Source organism: Contarinia nasturtii, unplaced genomic scaffold (genome assembly GCF_009176525.2).
Source record: "Contarinia nasturtii isolate CC-2019 unplaced genomic scaffold, AAFC_CNas_1.1 Cnas_scaffold_695, whole genome shotgun sequence".
Lineage (NCBI taxonomy): Eukaryota > Metazoa > Arthropoda > Insecta > Diptera > Cecidomyiidae > Contarinia > Contarinia nasturtii.
Genome location: NW_022198046.1, coordinates 5558391 through 5572030, shown reverse-complemented (window position 1 = coordinate 5572030; position 13640 = coordinate 5558391). Strand labels below are relative to the sequence as shown.

General features: G+C 33.2%; 5 protein-coding genes across 7 annotated transcripts; 2 read left to right on the top strand and 3 right to left on the bottom strand.

The window, feature by feature from the left end:
• Positions 1–140: 140 nt before the first annotated feature.
• Positions 141–2147, top strand: LOC116340908 (cysteine protease ATG4B). The gene is made up of 7 exons (XM_031767658.1): positions 141–529; positions 602–797; positions 864–1010; positions 1089–1168; positions 1371–1594; positions 1664–1970; positions 2038–2147. The coding sequence occupies exons 1-7, from the start codon at positions 412–414 to the stop codon at positions 2100–2102; spliced, it is 1137 nt and encodes a 378-aa protein (XP_031623518.1). The 5' UTR covers positions 141–411; the 3' UTR covers positions 2103–2147.
• Positions 2148–4463: 2316 nt separating this feature from the next.
• On the bottom strand, positions 4464–6133 carry LOC116340813. Of its 2 annotated transcripts, XM_031767505.1 has the most exons (3): positions 5967–6133; positions 5835–5893; positions 4464–5692 (listed from the first exon to the last, which is right to left on the bottom strand). In XM_031767505.1, exon 3 carries the CDS (start codon positions 5636–5638, stop codon positions 4706–4708), a length of 933 nt encoding a protein of 310 aa, XP_031623365.1. In that variant the 5' UTR covers positions 5639–5692; positions 5835–5893; positions 5967–6133; the 3' UTR covers positions 4464–4705. The 2 variants fall into 2 exon arrangements, with proteins under 2 accessions (XP_031623365.1, XP_031623364.1); XM_031767504.1 differs by having other exon boundaries at positions 5835–6133.
• Positions 6134–6281: 148 nt separating this feature from the next.
• Positions 6282–9624, top strand: LOC116340811 (protein asteroid). Of its 2 annotated transcripts, none has more exons than XM_031767500.1 (4): positions 6282–6321; positions 6483–6897; positions 6978–7921; positions 7980–9624. In XM_031767500.1, the coding sequence occupies exons 2-4, from the start codon at positions 6486–6488 to the stop codon at positions 9072–9074; spliced, it is 2451 nt and encodes an 816-aa protein (XP_031623360.1). In that variant the 5' UTR covers positions 6282–6321; positions 6483–6485; the 3' UTR covers positions 9075–9624. The 2 variants fall into 2 exon arrangements, with proteins under 2 accessions (XP_031623360.1, XP_031623361.1); XM_031767501.1 differs by lacking the exon at positions 6282–6321 and adding an exon at positions 6322–6337.
• LOC116340812 (tRNA (cytosine(34)-C(5))-methyltransferase) lies at positions 9106–11713 on the bottom strand. Its single transcript, XM_031767502.1, has 6 exons — positions 11189–11713; positions 11048–11130; positions 10704–10975; positions 10523–10593; positions 10114–10457; positions 9106–10047 (listed from the first exon to the last, which is right to left on the bottom strand). The coding sequence occupies exons 1-6, from the start codon at positions 11638–11640 to the stop codon at positions 9155–9157; spliced, it is 2115 nt and encodes a 704-aa protein (XP_031623362.1). The 5' UTR covers positions 11641–11713; the 3' UTR covers positions 9106–9154.
• A 228-nt stretch (positions 11714–11941) lies between these two features.
• On the bottom strand, positions 11942–13354 carry LOC116341065 (palmitoyltransferase ZDHHC3). Its single transcript, XM_031767921.1, has 4 exons — positions 12715–13354; positions 12607–12633; positions 12355–12512; positions 11942–12284 (listed from the first exon to the last, which is right to left on the bottom strand). The coding sequence occupies exons 1-4, from the start codon at positions 13072–13074 to the stop codon at positions 12026–12028; spliced, it is 804 nt and encodes a 267-aa protein (XP_031623781.1). The 5' UTR covers positions 13075–13354; the 3' UTR covers positions 11942–12025.
• Between the last annotated feature and the right edge of the window lie 286 nt (positions 13355–13640).

Genomic DNA, 13640 nt, shown 5'->3' with positions numbered 1-13640 from the left:
AAACGAAATGTCAACTACTTTATTGTGTGCTTCTATTTTGCTTTGTTGTATTGAGCGTTTTGTTTGTCAAATTTTTCTCATTGTATTATTGTTTATCAAAGAGCAATCAATTTTTGCCCTAAAATTTTTTTTTATCGATTCAATTGATGAACTCATTTAAAATTCTTCGTTTTTAAAATTTGAAATTAAAATTTGTGTCTGTAATATTTTTATGTGAGAAAAATTTTCGAAAACAATTAAAAATTAAGAAAAATAGAAGCGTAACAATTCCAGATAATCGAAACTGGCAAAAAATTGGCAGCTAATCTCAATTGAGAAAGCGAAAAAAATACATTTTCGGTGTGAAATTGTTATTATAAAGCAGGAAAAATTGATCGACTCGGAGATTTATACGCAAATGTGCTTAGAAGAATGGATCTGGCTTTTGAAAATTATTTAGCCCAAGACAGTAGTTCAATCGAACCCGATGACATACCAAAAACCAATAATCCCGTGTGGATTCTCGGCCGAAAATATAATGCAATCCAAGGTAAATTATAAAAAAGGTAATTTAACCGAATCGATTTTGTGTAATATTATGTATTGTTTATTGTGAAATTAGAGCTTGAACTTATCAGACGAGATGTTCAATCACGAGTATGGTGCACGTATCGAAAAGGTTTTGTTCCACTCGGAAGACCCCAGTTAACAACTGACAAAGGGTGGGGCTGCATGCTGCGATGTGGACAGATGTTACTTGCACAGTCCCTTCTAGAATTGCATTTAGGTAGAGATTGGTTTTGGCACAGTGAAACAAGGTATAGAAAATGTTAATGAAAACGCTCCAAATTGCAACAATAATATCAATGATATTTTTTGCACAGAGATCCCACCTATTTAAAGATTGTAAACAGATTTGAAGACAGTAGAAAGAGTCCGTTTTCGATACATCAAATTGCGATGATGGGTGATTCAGAAGATAAACGTGTAGGTGAATGGTTTGGACCCAATACAGTTGCACAGGTTCTCAAGTATGTATCAGAAATGCTCCATTGTTTTTTATGTACTTTTCTTACAATTGACATAATCATATTATTTTTATTGCTTAGAAAATTGGTTAAATACGATGATTGGTGCAGTTTGACAATACACGTGGCAATGGATAATAACGTTGTTATTCAAGAAATAAGTATGTTTTAATCATATTTTTCTTACCTTTCTCTTCAATTCTGCACAATATCATTCACAACATATTACAATGTTGCAATCTGATTTGCACATTAAACATTTAATGAATTTTGAGTATTTAAAATATGGATGGTATTATGTTTTGTAATTGTAACGATTGAAACTTTCTATTTTCATGAAAAAAATTCAATGTACTGTCCCAGTTAAATTATGTGAAAAAGGCGACACATGGAAACCATTACTTTTGATCATTCCGCTACGTCTTGGACTGAGTGAAGTAAATCCAATCTATATAAATGGTTTAAAGAAAAGCTTTGAAATTCCCGGCACAGTTGGTCTTATTGGTGGCAAGCCAAATCAAGCCCATTATTTCATTGGTTACGTTGGTGACGAAGCACTATATTTGGACCCACATACAACACAAAAGGTATAAAATTCATAATTGTATTTATTAAATACGAAATGATTCGAAGACAAGTTTTAAATTTATTTCCAGTGTGGCAGTGTTAAAGATAAATTGACAGCAAGCGAAATGGAAATTGACGAAACGTATCATCAAAAATTTGCGGCTCGCATAAACTTTGAGAAAATGGATCCTTCATTAGCTCTGTGTTTTATATGCAAGACACGGACCGAATTTGATGAGTTATGTGCAAGACTTAAGAGTGACATCATTAGCACCGGTAGTCAACCATTATTTGAAATAACCGAAACAAGTCAAACACCGTGGCGTTCATGTCCGTCTACAACAACTTCACAATCGCAACATTTTCCGCGAACTGACTTGACATCAAATTCAATTGGTAACTATAAAACATCTTAACTAACTATGAGTCATTATCTCAATTTACAACTGTTTTCATTTTTCAGCGTCTGATTCAACGTCGAAGCATAACACAGACGATTCAGAAGAAGATTTCGAGTTTATATTATGAAAAGTAATTTGTAACATATTATGGATTATTAAAAATTGTTGTCAATTTTTGTTTTTTTTTTGTAATGAAATTTCTTTTAAAAAAAATCAAGTACAACGACTTGTCACCACATTTGTTGCATTCTTTTTTATGGATACGATGTTTAATCCATTTCTATGTTTTGTTAACATTCAGATATGTTAATGAAATCGCCAAATGTTCTATGGTGTAGTCACAATCACTTGTAACTTTTTATCGTCAAGAATAAATTATTAATAGCATCAAAATAATTCGTCAATTATTTCAAATAAAAATCGTTAATTTATTGAAATATGAAAAAATGATATTTCAGTCAATTTATAATAAACATTTTACACGCTTCTCAATGTTTCTCAATTTTTCTCCCATAAAAATAGTGCAAACACAAATTTTAAAAACGAAAAATTTTAAATGAGTACATCAATTGAACGTATATGTGACAAATAAAAAGATTCCGTTTATACCATTTAACCCTCTAGTGCATAGCCCTGCCTTTAGGCAGGGTGTATAAATTATTGTCTAAAATATATAATTAAAACAAATGATTCTATTTATGAATTAAATATATATTAATATATTCAGCAGGGTTCAGGCTTTCATTTGCCGGTCATTTGACAATAGAACATAAAGCGGCTGTTTAATTCTAGGGGCTTAATTCAAAATTTTCAACGACTGAATTCTATAATAATATCTAAATTAACTGAATTTTTCTGCAAACGAATGAATTCCGGTGAATTCTACGGCGATTTCATTCAAATATGTGAGATAGTGGTGAATAGTTTCTGCTGGCAATTACTGCAATATTTATATTTTGTGTAACAAAATTGTAAATGTTTTTTATATTTTTTTTAATAAAAATTAATTTTATTTTCAATTTTGAGCGATTTTCTATCGAGAACAATCGGAAATATTTAAAAAATAATAAATTAAAAAATATTGCGGTTATCATAACCTCACTTTATTAATTTGACACATTTCATTCTATTCACACGAATTCACCGAACTCATCAATAACCACTCGATTCAAAAGTGTGAATTTACGTGAATTCCTGTGAATTTTTTTGCCGTATTAAGCCCCTAGGTTTAATTATACACACAGATGTACGCGAAAACAGAAATTTGTCAAAAAAATTATTCCTCTCTTCGTTTATAGCAATTTTATAGCAGTTTAAACAATGGATTCGATTGTTCTCTAATTTTGTCAATAGCATTTTTTGAGTAAACTATGAAATTTTTTGAATTTCGATTATTTTTTTAAGGAATTTTAAACCAAAATAATCATAGAAAAATAGTTCTCATGTCGAAAAAAAATTAATGCATTAGAGGGTTAAATTAAGAATTCTGTTCTTTATTTGACCATTTGATGCAATAAATTCCAATAATCTCATCTAATATACGCCCAATTGACACGGCAGTTCGCACGAGTAATAAATGAAATATGAATTTAATATGAAATTTTTCAAACGCTGAATTTTTCGATCGGTCGATTTCGACGTTTTAAACATCGTTGGAAAGGTATTGACCTCTTGAATCAGAATATAGATTTTTCGGGGATCAACGTCATCATTTGGCGATATCTTTGCTCGTAAAACTAAATTTTGAAGCCATATTTTGGAGACAACTGCACCGATTTTCAAACTTCAATATTTTTTCCTAGGGGGTAATCGCGAATTTTTATTCACCAAAATTTAATTTTATTCTCAAAATCTGATTAAAACTCAAATATCTCAAAGTATTCTGGTCCATCCTGCGGATCCACCAAAACCCGCTTCCAGAACTGGGAGCAGTTCTGATGATCCTGAGGATTCACTAAAGCCCAATTCCAGAACAACTTTCAGATGAGAATATCTCACAATATCCCCCAAAAATATAAAGTTGCGTTCATATCTCTCGATATCTCTTGAATTCGTTGAAATCTCCTGAATTTGTTCATCTTTCTATATATTTAAAAGCGCGGTTACCCCCTAGATTTTTTCTTAGCCTATGGCCCATAGTCCATGGCTTTCCAAACATAAATCAATCGCGGAAAAAGGTCTTCTATATTAGGATGTGGAAATATAGTGAGTCCATTTTTTTTTTTTTTCAAGGGAAGCTTTCTCTGTGGTAAAATGAATTGGATTATTATTCCTGCAGGAGAAGCTCAAGGAGATGAGATTTTTTTGTTCTGTTATCAAAATGCAAGTCTTTCTTTTTCTTCAAACTTATTTATTTTATATTTGTTTACAATAATTCAATATTCGAAACGGTGCTTTTTCTATTTAAAAGAAATTAAAAAAGATAATAATAATAATAAAAATTTCTCTTCTATTAAAAAAATACGAAAAAATTCTCGAATATTCGGGAAAACGTTTGTTGGAGAAATGTTCCGACATTCATTTAAAATTTGTTACATTTTTGCTCTCATTGTATTTGGTTCGTATGAAACAAACTGGCACTAACATAAAACAAATCCGCTTAATACTATTAGTAGAGGAAAATGTTGATGATTAACTGTGATATTTTCGTCATTTTGAATTTTCATTTCTAAGAGTTGAGTTTGGATCGGTACATATTTTAAAATCAACAATTTCGATTAAAATTACTCATTACCTCCGGAGAACATCATTTATTTCAAGCTTTTTAATGGGCACCTTTTTTTTACCGAGTGACTTAATGAGTGGTTCTTTTGGTAGTCTCCTTTCACTAATGATTAAACATTTCAATTTCGTCAAATTGCTTATATGCAAGAAATCATTGGCGTTAAATTGGTGTATATCTTCACGTGCAATGTACACCAATTCCTCAAGATTTGGTAGTCGCGTTTCGATATTTTGAAAAATGCAAGAAGATAATGACGATTTAATAACGGTTAGACTTTTTAATTGTGGATTTTTCTTTTGAAATTCAATGAACAATTCATCGTTTAAACCATCCGTTAGTAAGTACAGTTGTTCTAATTTCGGAAATTCATATTTAAGCCAATCGCAATTCTTAACTTTGACCTTAAATAACATCAATTCTTTCAATTTTGGGAAAGGCGAAAGTTTATTGATCGTACTAGAGTTTATTGATAGTTTCTCCAAAACCACGAACTGAGAACTTATTTCCATATCCAATTGCACATCGTTTGAACATGCAATTTCTAGCTGCAGTAAAGTTTTACTGCAATAATTAGTGATCATGTCAATATGCCCTAGACGGATATAATCAGAATGCGGTATTTCTTGAGATGTTGCAGTGTAGTTCAAATTGATCATGTTCAATTGATCACCAAATATTCTTAAAAAACTTGGTATACGCTTTGGAGGCACATCAGAAAAGCAAATATAATTATCAATGCTTAGTTTTTTAAAACACGCGAGTAAAGATTTTCTAGCGTTTTCTCGGAATTTTTTACACACTCCGGCAACATTCAAGAAATCAAGGTTGGTACACAAATGAGTGAAGATTTCTTGAATACAATGATCGTTGAGAATATCTAAAATATTATTTGGTCTTTGGTCATCTGTGGATATCGATTCTCCTACATTTGAATCCATTTCGGATTGTTTTATAACAATGGAATCGCTTAGAAGATAAGTGAGCTCAATTTTCTGAAGAAAGAAATAAAAAATTGACATGAGACAAAAAAAACTAGGAATCTAAAAGCTTTATTTGATCGGCAACCAATTTGTTTGATTATTTCAAAAAAATCGGACGGCCAGAAAATGAGGCTTAATTCAGCGAAATACTCACAAAGCCAGTGAAAAAAAAGAGTTTTTATGAATTCAGTCACAGTTCACAATTATTTTTAACTAAAAATATATATATCACTTATTTTGAATCCCATTCAGTTAAACTACTAATTTCATTATGCGCTTGCTCTACCTACGGTTTCACTTCTTTTATTCAGTCGTTTATGTTTAACTGCTTTATGACTTTTTTGCTCAGTATGTGTGTGTTATTGTGTTGAGTAGATGAATAGAACAAGGAAAATCTCTCCTTTTTATATGTATTAACTGTGATGCACTCATGATTCATGACTTAAGTTCAGTAGTGTAAGTGAGGCAGGTGATAGAAATGTTGCTCACTTTAATTCTACACCGGGAGGGATAGGTTTGAATGCATACAGGTGGTGACATTATGTGGCTGACATTCATTTTAAGGTTATGTTGTAATTCAACATATTTTGACATTTGAAATGAGGTGATATAGAGAGAACTGTTTTTTTTTTGCAATTCAAGTAAATAATAATAAATGTATATAAATATTTCGAAACTTTTGTTTAAATAAATAACATTTTAATATGTTGACCTGTTTTGATAATTTTCCATTGTATTTCTTTTGTAACAAAAAACTGATAAATACAACTGATTGCTTGGTTATTTTTATTTTTATTTTTAGAAAATGGGAGTTCGTGGTCTGACCAGTTATATAGCTAAAAATGCTGAACAATATTTGGATTCACATGAACTTCATGATTGCGATGTTGTCGTCGATGGTGACAGTTTGGCATGTCAATTATACAAATCCATAAATTCAGCATTCGGTGGAAATTATGATCAATTCTATCGAGTCGTGTGCAATTTTTTTGGCATGCTCAAACAATGTAATGTGACGGCATATGTACTTTTGGATGGGGGCTACGAGCCAAAAAAATTGTCAACCGTAAGACAACGGCTACGATCGAAAATCGGTGCAATCAAATACCTGAATCCATTCGAACAATCCACACCAACATTTCCGATTATGATGCGAGAAGTTTTTATTGAATCATTGGTACACTGTAATGTTAAATTTATGCGGTGTATATTTGAAGGTAAACTTAATTTAAATTTATCTAGAAAAAGTATATAAAATAATGCGAAGCCTTGCCTTTTTTAAATTTCTCTATCAAAGCTGATGATGAAGTTGCTGCACTAGCTCGCAAACTAAAATGTCCAGTCTTGAGTTTCGATTCGGATTTTTATATACATAACGTTATGTATATACCGTCGGCGTATTTGTCTTTGAAAGTTTTTCGTCGAAATATTTTGCCAGAGGATGGCAGAAAAGTTAGACAGCGTAAGGATTTAGTGTCTGAAATCGATTCGAATGGAGATTATAGTAATCATAAAAATACCCAGAAGAAAGACTGCTACTATTATATGCAATGTTGCGCTTATCAAATTGCCAATTTAGCGCGAGAAAAAGGTTTGTCCAAAGAGATGTTGCCATTGTTTGCGATACTTTTGGGCAATGATTATGTGCACACATCTATTTTCAAGAAATTCTATATGAATGTTAGTATGAAAAAGACGGGCAAAAATAACACGAAACAAGGAAAGCGGATTGTTGCATTGCTTAGGTGGTTACAACATGAAACCATGTCTTCGGCTATCGAGAAGATAATCAATCACGTTGAGAAAGACAAAAAAGAATGGTTACGAGACCAAATACGTGACGGCATATCGGGATATGTTAATGAGAAAAGCATGGCCTATGAATATTTTGGTCTAGAAAATACAGTCCGTGACTCAAAAGTCAAATTCACAACACCCACAGTTTGTCATAAAATGGCAGAAATCGAAACTGAAGCTAGTGTTGAGCGGGCACAGAATGACGACAGCGAATCCAATGGCGAACAATCTGACACTGATGACGATATCACCGATGATGATGATGATGATGAAAAAGAAGAAGAAGAAACACCATTAGACTTGGAAATTCAGATGAAACAACAAATGTCCTTATCGTCATCATTCAAACCACCGGAATGGCTCTTGAATAAAATTCTAAGCGGCAAGCTACCGCGATATGTTGTTGATTTGATAACACTCCGACTTTACATTAATACGCCGCAGGTGGATATTGGAACCAATTATTATAAACACAAAATAATTCATATTTTCCTTTGTTTAGGTTGAAAATTTTCAATTGGAAGATTGCAATCGAATATCAGTTCCAATTCTACAAATGATCTTCACCATCTTACATGCCAATTATCCATACCAGAAAGAATTTCGTTATCTAACCCGAGTGCAGCGTCGCACGGACATCGAATACAAACGATACAATTCATTGTGCCTTGATTTAAGATTCAATGCCAGCACAAGTAAAAATCACGAGTTTTTTAAACTGATTTTCAGAGATTTCGACAATTCGGAGCAGATTTTTAAAATGATCGATGAAACAATTCCGTCCGATATTCAACTTTTATTTGTTGCAATCATTTATTGGTCACGGTACTCAAAACATTTCAATGTTGTATATGTGAGCAGCTTGTTGTTGTGTCAGATTGTATTGGCTGTACACGATTCGATAGTAGAACCAATACGTGATCGCATTAAATTCGAGAAAAAATTTAAACCAAACGAAATTAAAAAGCTCATGAAGAGTCATCAAATGACTAAAGTCGAAAGCGGTAGCATGTCAATAGAGGCATGTAAAACGGCGATAACTCGCGACGAGGTTATTTTGGCGCAATTTAATTTTTTGGATTTGTTTACAATAAGCGACAAGCTGCGCACAAAGCATACCGAATTTTCAAGTGACATAATTCACGGATTTGCCGAATTTCAATCAATTGTCTACCAACTGAATTGTCTGAATGCATTGTGCGGTGAACCATATCCAAACATTAATATATCAACATGTATTAATGGGTGCTTTTTATTCCACACATATATGACGCTTAAGGAGAGGCCAAATATTCGATACTATGTCAAAAACTTTTTACTTTCATTATCACCGAATATTTTCAATTTATTCGAACTCGAGTTAAATGTTCTTATGCCATTCATTGAGTGCCTTTCACAAGAGAGCATTTCAAAGCGAAAGAAGCGCAGAAATATCAACAAACGAAAGTCAAGAGAACAGCGACAGAATAAAAGCAATGAAGATAACCAATTGTTGAATGATGGTGAGACGACAGAAAAACGAGACGATGGAGATGAAGAATCTGATTACGAAGACTTGAATAACAAATTTTCCTGTTTATCAACAGGAAAAAACTAGAATGAAAATTGTATAAAAAAAACCATTCGAATGTTATTTAACAAATAATAAAAATACTTTATTGATGTTATAAAAGTAAATTAATCTTGATTTGTTTCCATTTCCATTGGAGGGGCATCGTTTTCGTCTTCTTTTTGTGTGGTTTTGTCTTCGGTTTCTTTTTTCTGGAATTTGTTCACTTCAAATTTGGTAACATCCGCACCCAGCAATCTAAGCATGTGTATCGAATCATTCAAATCGATATATGCACGAAGTGATTTTCCTCCCTTCCAACCAACGACATTCAAAGTAAAACCGAATTCATTATCCTTGTACACAAGCAAACAACTGCCGGCTTCCACATCTTTCATGCGTTCTTTGGTTTGGTCGCTCATTGTGTCGAGTTGCGGTGGATTTTGTGGATTATTATGCTCCAACAATAAAATCAAATCCTCCTTCGAAACTTCAATACGCCGAGCATTTCCAATGACATTGCCGATGGCCTCCAATCCCTCGTTTGCAAGACGGAAATCACAATTTATATTCCGAGCATCGCAGCGAGCAAACACTTTAACGCCCGTATTTATGATTTTAATATGTTCTTCATTGGCTTGGACCAAATCTTTAACTGATTTAGAGCAAAAGTAAATGTTTTTCTTTTTTCCATTAACTGAACGTGTCAATAATTGGGCTGGACTGAATGCGGTCAATTTGGCAATATCGATGTCAAAATATGACTTGATCTCTCTCCATACTGGTTCATCTTCAGTGAAAAATACAAATGGATCTTCTTTGTAACCGTAAATTCGACGCTTTTTACGTTGTGGCCCCCATGGAACTCGTTTTTCTTCAACACCATTCGATGCATCGACTGTTTCAGCTGTTTCAGCTGTTGAAACTGTCGCCTCTTCATCGGGACTTATCATCGCCTCTTTTGATTTTCGTTCCCATGGCAACGGCCTTGTCTTTGTCAATGCAGCAACAAAAAATGCACCTAAATTAAACAATCGATTTTGATTACAAATTTAATAAGAGTACCACATTTTTAATTGATATGTACCTGTATTTTGGAAATGTGGTAAAAGTCTTATGCACTTCTCTAAACAATACTTTGGCGCTTCTTCAGCCGATGGTGGAAACATTTGTGGTCGAACAACTGTATGGAATTCTTTTGGAACTTCGTCAAAAGTTCGGTAAAACTCTTTACATTCTTTGCTGGACAATTCCCAATACGAGATTCCTGGAGCATATTTTAGACCCGGCAAAAGATCCGATGAATCAACCAATTCCAATGCACCTTCACTATCTTTGAGCAATCGATGCAATACAGCTTCATTTTCGACCGGATTCAGGCTACACGTTGAATACACCAAACGTCCACCAATTTCAAGCAATTCAGCACCACTAAATACACAAAATATTTATAATAAGTACTACAGACACATTTTTATAAAAATCTCTTTTATTACCGTCGTGCTATCCGATACTGAATGCCGTGCAAATTCAAGCCATGACCTAAATGCCATCTCTTCCAAATATCCTGCAAAAAACAATGTTATTAATCTATTTTTTTGGGATGTGGTAAAAAAAAGGTTTCCGTTGCACATAACTTCAATGGAATGTCATGCAATATGTAATAATAATACTCACGGGGTTCTTTCTAAGTGTGCCGTCACCGCTGCATGGCACATCACATAATATGCGATCAAATTTCAATGCGGTGCCTTCGGATGTTTCAAACGCTGGCATGCATGCGCTGTCTTGATTGATAACGACAAAACACGGAGAATTTAGTCGTTTTGCTTGATGAACCAACATATAACATCTATTGTTATCAACATCATTGGCAATCACAAAACCAGATGGTATCGGATTGTTTTCATCGGCATGAAGTGCTTCAATAAGTTGAGCTGTTTTTGATCCTATTGTGATGTTGAATTGAAAATTTGTTAGCCATCACCAAAATCTGAGTGGCATTTCATGAGCATACAAACCTGGTGCAGCACACATGTCCAAAACCTTATGATGTGGCTTCACATCCAGTACAATCGGTGGGATCATGCTCACGGCTTCCTGTCTGTTCAAAATTGTTTAGATAATCTTTTAATGGAAATAAATGTAATTCGTTAAATTACCGACTGATGCTGCCAGCTGTTGTTTCGGCAATTAAAAAGTTGTGCAATTTGTAATGTGACTCAGTTCGTCGAATGTCTTTTCGTGAGAGTTCCAATTGGTATGCCATTTTGCCGGGATACCATTCGAGAACGATGGGACTTTTTTGTTCATGTGTTGAATCCGAAATATATTTGGTAAAAAAGTCATTTTCAATCAAATCAAGTAGCTTCTTAGCTGTATTTCGTGAAGCACTAATACGAAATGTTACAGGCAGATCCGATTGGAGTGTTTTAATGAAATCGTCCCATTCATTTTCCGGACAGATTTTAACATGTTTATAGTAACGATCAAACGTTTCACTTTCCTTGACCAAATTTTCATACGGTTTATCTGCACGGACTACATTTTCCTTGCCCTGTTTCTTATCGCGTCTTTTCTGTGCAAAACGATTTCGCTTGTATCCACGACCCATGATTAAATAAAAACTTTGAAAAAATGTCTTTTTTTTTTGCTACTTTTCAAAACACGTGTGTTAAACGATTGCTTCTCTTGAAATGTTTTATTGACATTTCAGACGTCAACTTGAGCAATATATACGCTTGAGTACTCTTCTGTACTTCAGTACTTTACTTTCTAATTCTGTCAAGTAAATGAAAGAGATAAAGAAAAGGAAGATTTAAAAAAAAAAATTGTAAAAAAGTAAAAGAACTTTTTATTTCAAAAGACCTAATTTCATTCGTTAATTTTTAATTGGAATAAAAGATGATGAAGAATTCAAGTTGAATGTAGTATTTGTTTGAATTTTTATTAAAATAAAAAGTTACATTGTATGTGTGTGCTTATTTGTTTATTTTTCTTTACACATCGTGACTAATTAGGGGAGTATCATATGTTTTTGCATCTGAACAAGGAAATAGCCAATAAGCTGGATGCATGTGTCCAAAAACATTTGCTAAAAGTATGAATTTGTGATTTGCCATACGATAGCCGCTTCGAAACTGTAGAGCTTCGATCGGCGTTTCATCGTAAAATATTGCGTGCAATTGATCAATCATTATAGCCACTACAAATAGTCCAAACAGTGAACTTTCCAGCAACAACAACACTGAATGTAGCCTGTACGAAGAAATAACGAGAAAGAATATTTGTAAATTGATTGCAGTTTGATAACAAAATTATTACTCACATTCTTGATTGAGTTTCCGATAAATCTGTGGAACATGTGTCACCAATGCAAGGATAAATCCAAGATATTATCACAAGAGATACCGAATAAATTGACAATATGCAAACGTAAACCAAAAATTGTAAAAAATATTTTTGATTTCGTTCGCCAACACAATTCTGTGGAGTGAAAGTATACCAAAAAAAAAATTGAATTAATGATAACGTTCATGAATTATTGGCAATGTTTATGTTGATTGAAAATGTCACTTACATTAATCCATGGACAATGATGGTCCATCTACACTCGAGGAGAGAGAGAGAGAGAGAGAGAGAGAAATTATGAGCATATGATTCAAAACCTTTTATTGCCAGTGTATACCTTTTTCACACAACGTTTACAAATGCGACAGTGGTGCGCACGAGGCGGTCGATATGTCTCGCATCTTGTACACACGGTCCATTCTTCGTCGGACATTGGCTTGTTGCGAGCAGCATGAAGGTCGGAAAAGTCAAGCCGAGCAATCGGCACTAGGCCGGGGTCGCAAAACACGGCTTTCAAATGTGCGATTGTCAAAAAGAAGATAACCGTATTAAATAAAACAACATTTACTGGACCCCATATACTGTTTTGCATGGAATAAACAATAATCCACTGTGTGACAACATAGTCAGCATAAAGAATTGCAAAATAAGTAACTAAAATGCACACTATTCCGCAAGGATCTTTTATGAAGCTCATCCTTTTCCTGAATTCGTACACACATTCAACGTCGAATTTTTATCGATTTTTCATGTACATTGTCACAATTGAAACTTGAAATATTATAAACTATGCAAATATTCTTATCAACATATTTATTTATCGCCCCCTTTTCACATATATATTCAATTTAATTCATAACTGTTTTTAGTGGGAAAAAAGTGTTTTAATTTTATTTATAAACAAATAATGCACTTTGAAGTCCTGTCCGGCATTAAAAAACAATTCGTGTCATAGAACATACCCCTTCCAGTCAAGCTAAACATCAGTACTTTAAACATGGATACTTACAGATATGTGACACATAAAATATTGATTGTTATTAGGTTAATATAGAAAAAAAAAATATTTTTTTATGGCATAAAAGTATTTTGTTTTATCTTCTTTTTATTATGGGCAAGCGATATGCATAAAATTCAAACTCTGCTTAATTTCAAATATCGTTTTCAATACTTTAATGTTCATTCTGTCAAACATACTTACTTTCAAAATTCAGTTCAATGGTCATAAAAAGAGATAATCAAAATTCATTGTCATGTAGTTTA

Coding starts and splice junctions, on each gene's coding strand:
- LOC116340908 (XM_031767658.1), top strand. CDS start 412: ATGGATCTGGCTTTTGAAAATTATTTAGCCCAAGACAGTAGTTCAATC. Junction 530..601: donor AAAATATAATGCAATCCAAG/GTAAATTATAAA, acceptor TTGTGAAATTAG/AGCTTGAACTTATCAGACGA. Junction 798..863: donor TTTTGGCACAGTGAAACAAG/GTATAGAAAATG, acceptor TTTTTTGCACAG/AGATCCCACCTATTTAAAGA.
- LOC116340813 (XM_031767504.1), bottom strand. CDS start 5,638: ATGGATTCAAATGTAGGAGAATCGATATCCACAGATGACCAAAGACCA.
- LOC116340811 (XM_031767500.1), top strand. CDS start 6,486: ATGGGAGTTCGTGGTCTGACCAGTTATATAGCTAAAAATGCTGAACAA. Junction 6,898..6,977: donor TATGCGGTGTATATTTGAAG/GTAAACTTAATT, acceptor TCTCTATCAAAG/CTGATGATGAAGTTGCTGCA. Junction 7,922..7,979: donor TTTACATTAATACGCCGCAG/GTGGATATTGGA, acceptor TCCTTTGTTTAG/GTTGAAAATTTTCAATTGGA.
- LOC116340812 (XM_031767502.1), bottom strand. CDS start 11,640: ATGGGTCGTGGATACAAGCGAAATCGTTTTGCACAGAAAAGACGCGAT. Junction 11,131..11,188: donor ACAGCTGGCAGCATCAGTCG/GTAATTTAACGA, acceptor AATTTTGAACAG/ACAGGAAGCCGTGAGCATGA. Junction 10,594..10,703: donor GCACACTTAGAAAGAACCCC/GTGAGTATTATT, acceptor TGTTTTTTGCAG/GATATTTGGAAGAGATGGCA.
- LOC116341065 (XM_031767921.1), bottom strand. CDS start 13,074: ATGAGCTTCATAAAAGATCCTTGCGGAATAGTGTGCATTTTAGTTACT. Junction 12,513..12,606: donor ATCATTGTCCATGGATTAAT/GTAAGTGACATT, acceptor TTCACTCCACAG/AATTGTGTTGGCGAACGAAA. Junction 12,285..12,354: donor TCGGAAACTCAATCAAGAAT/GTGAGTAATAAT, acceptor TTCTTCGTACAG/GCTACATTCAGTGTTGTTGT.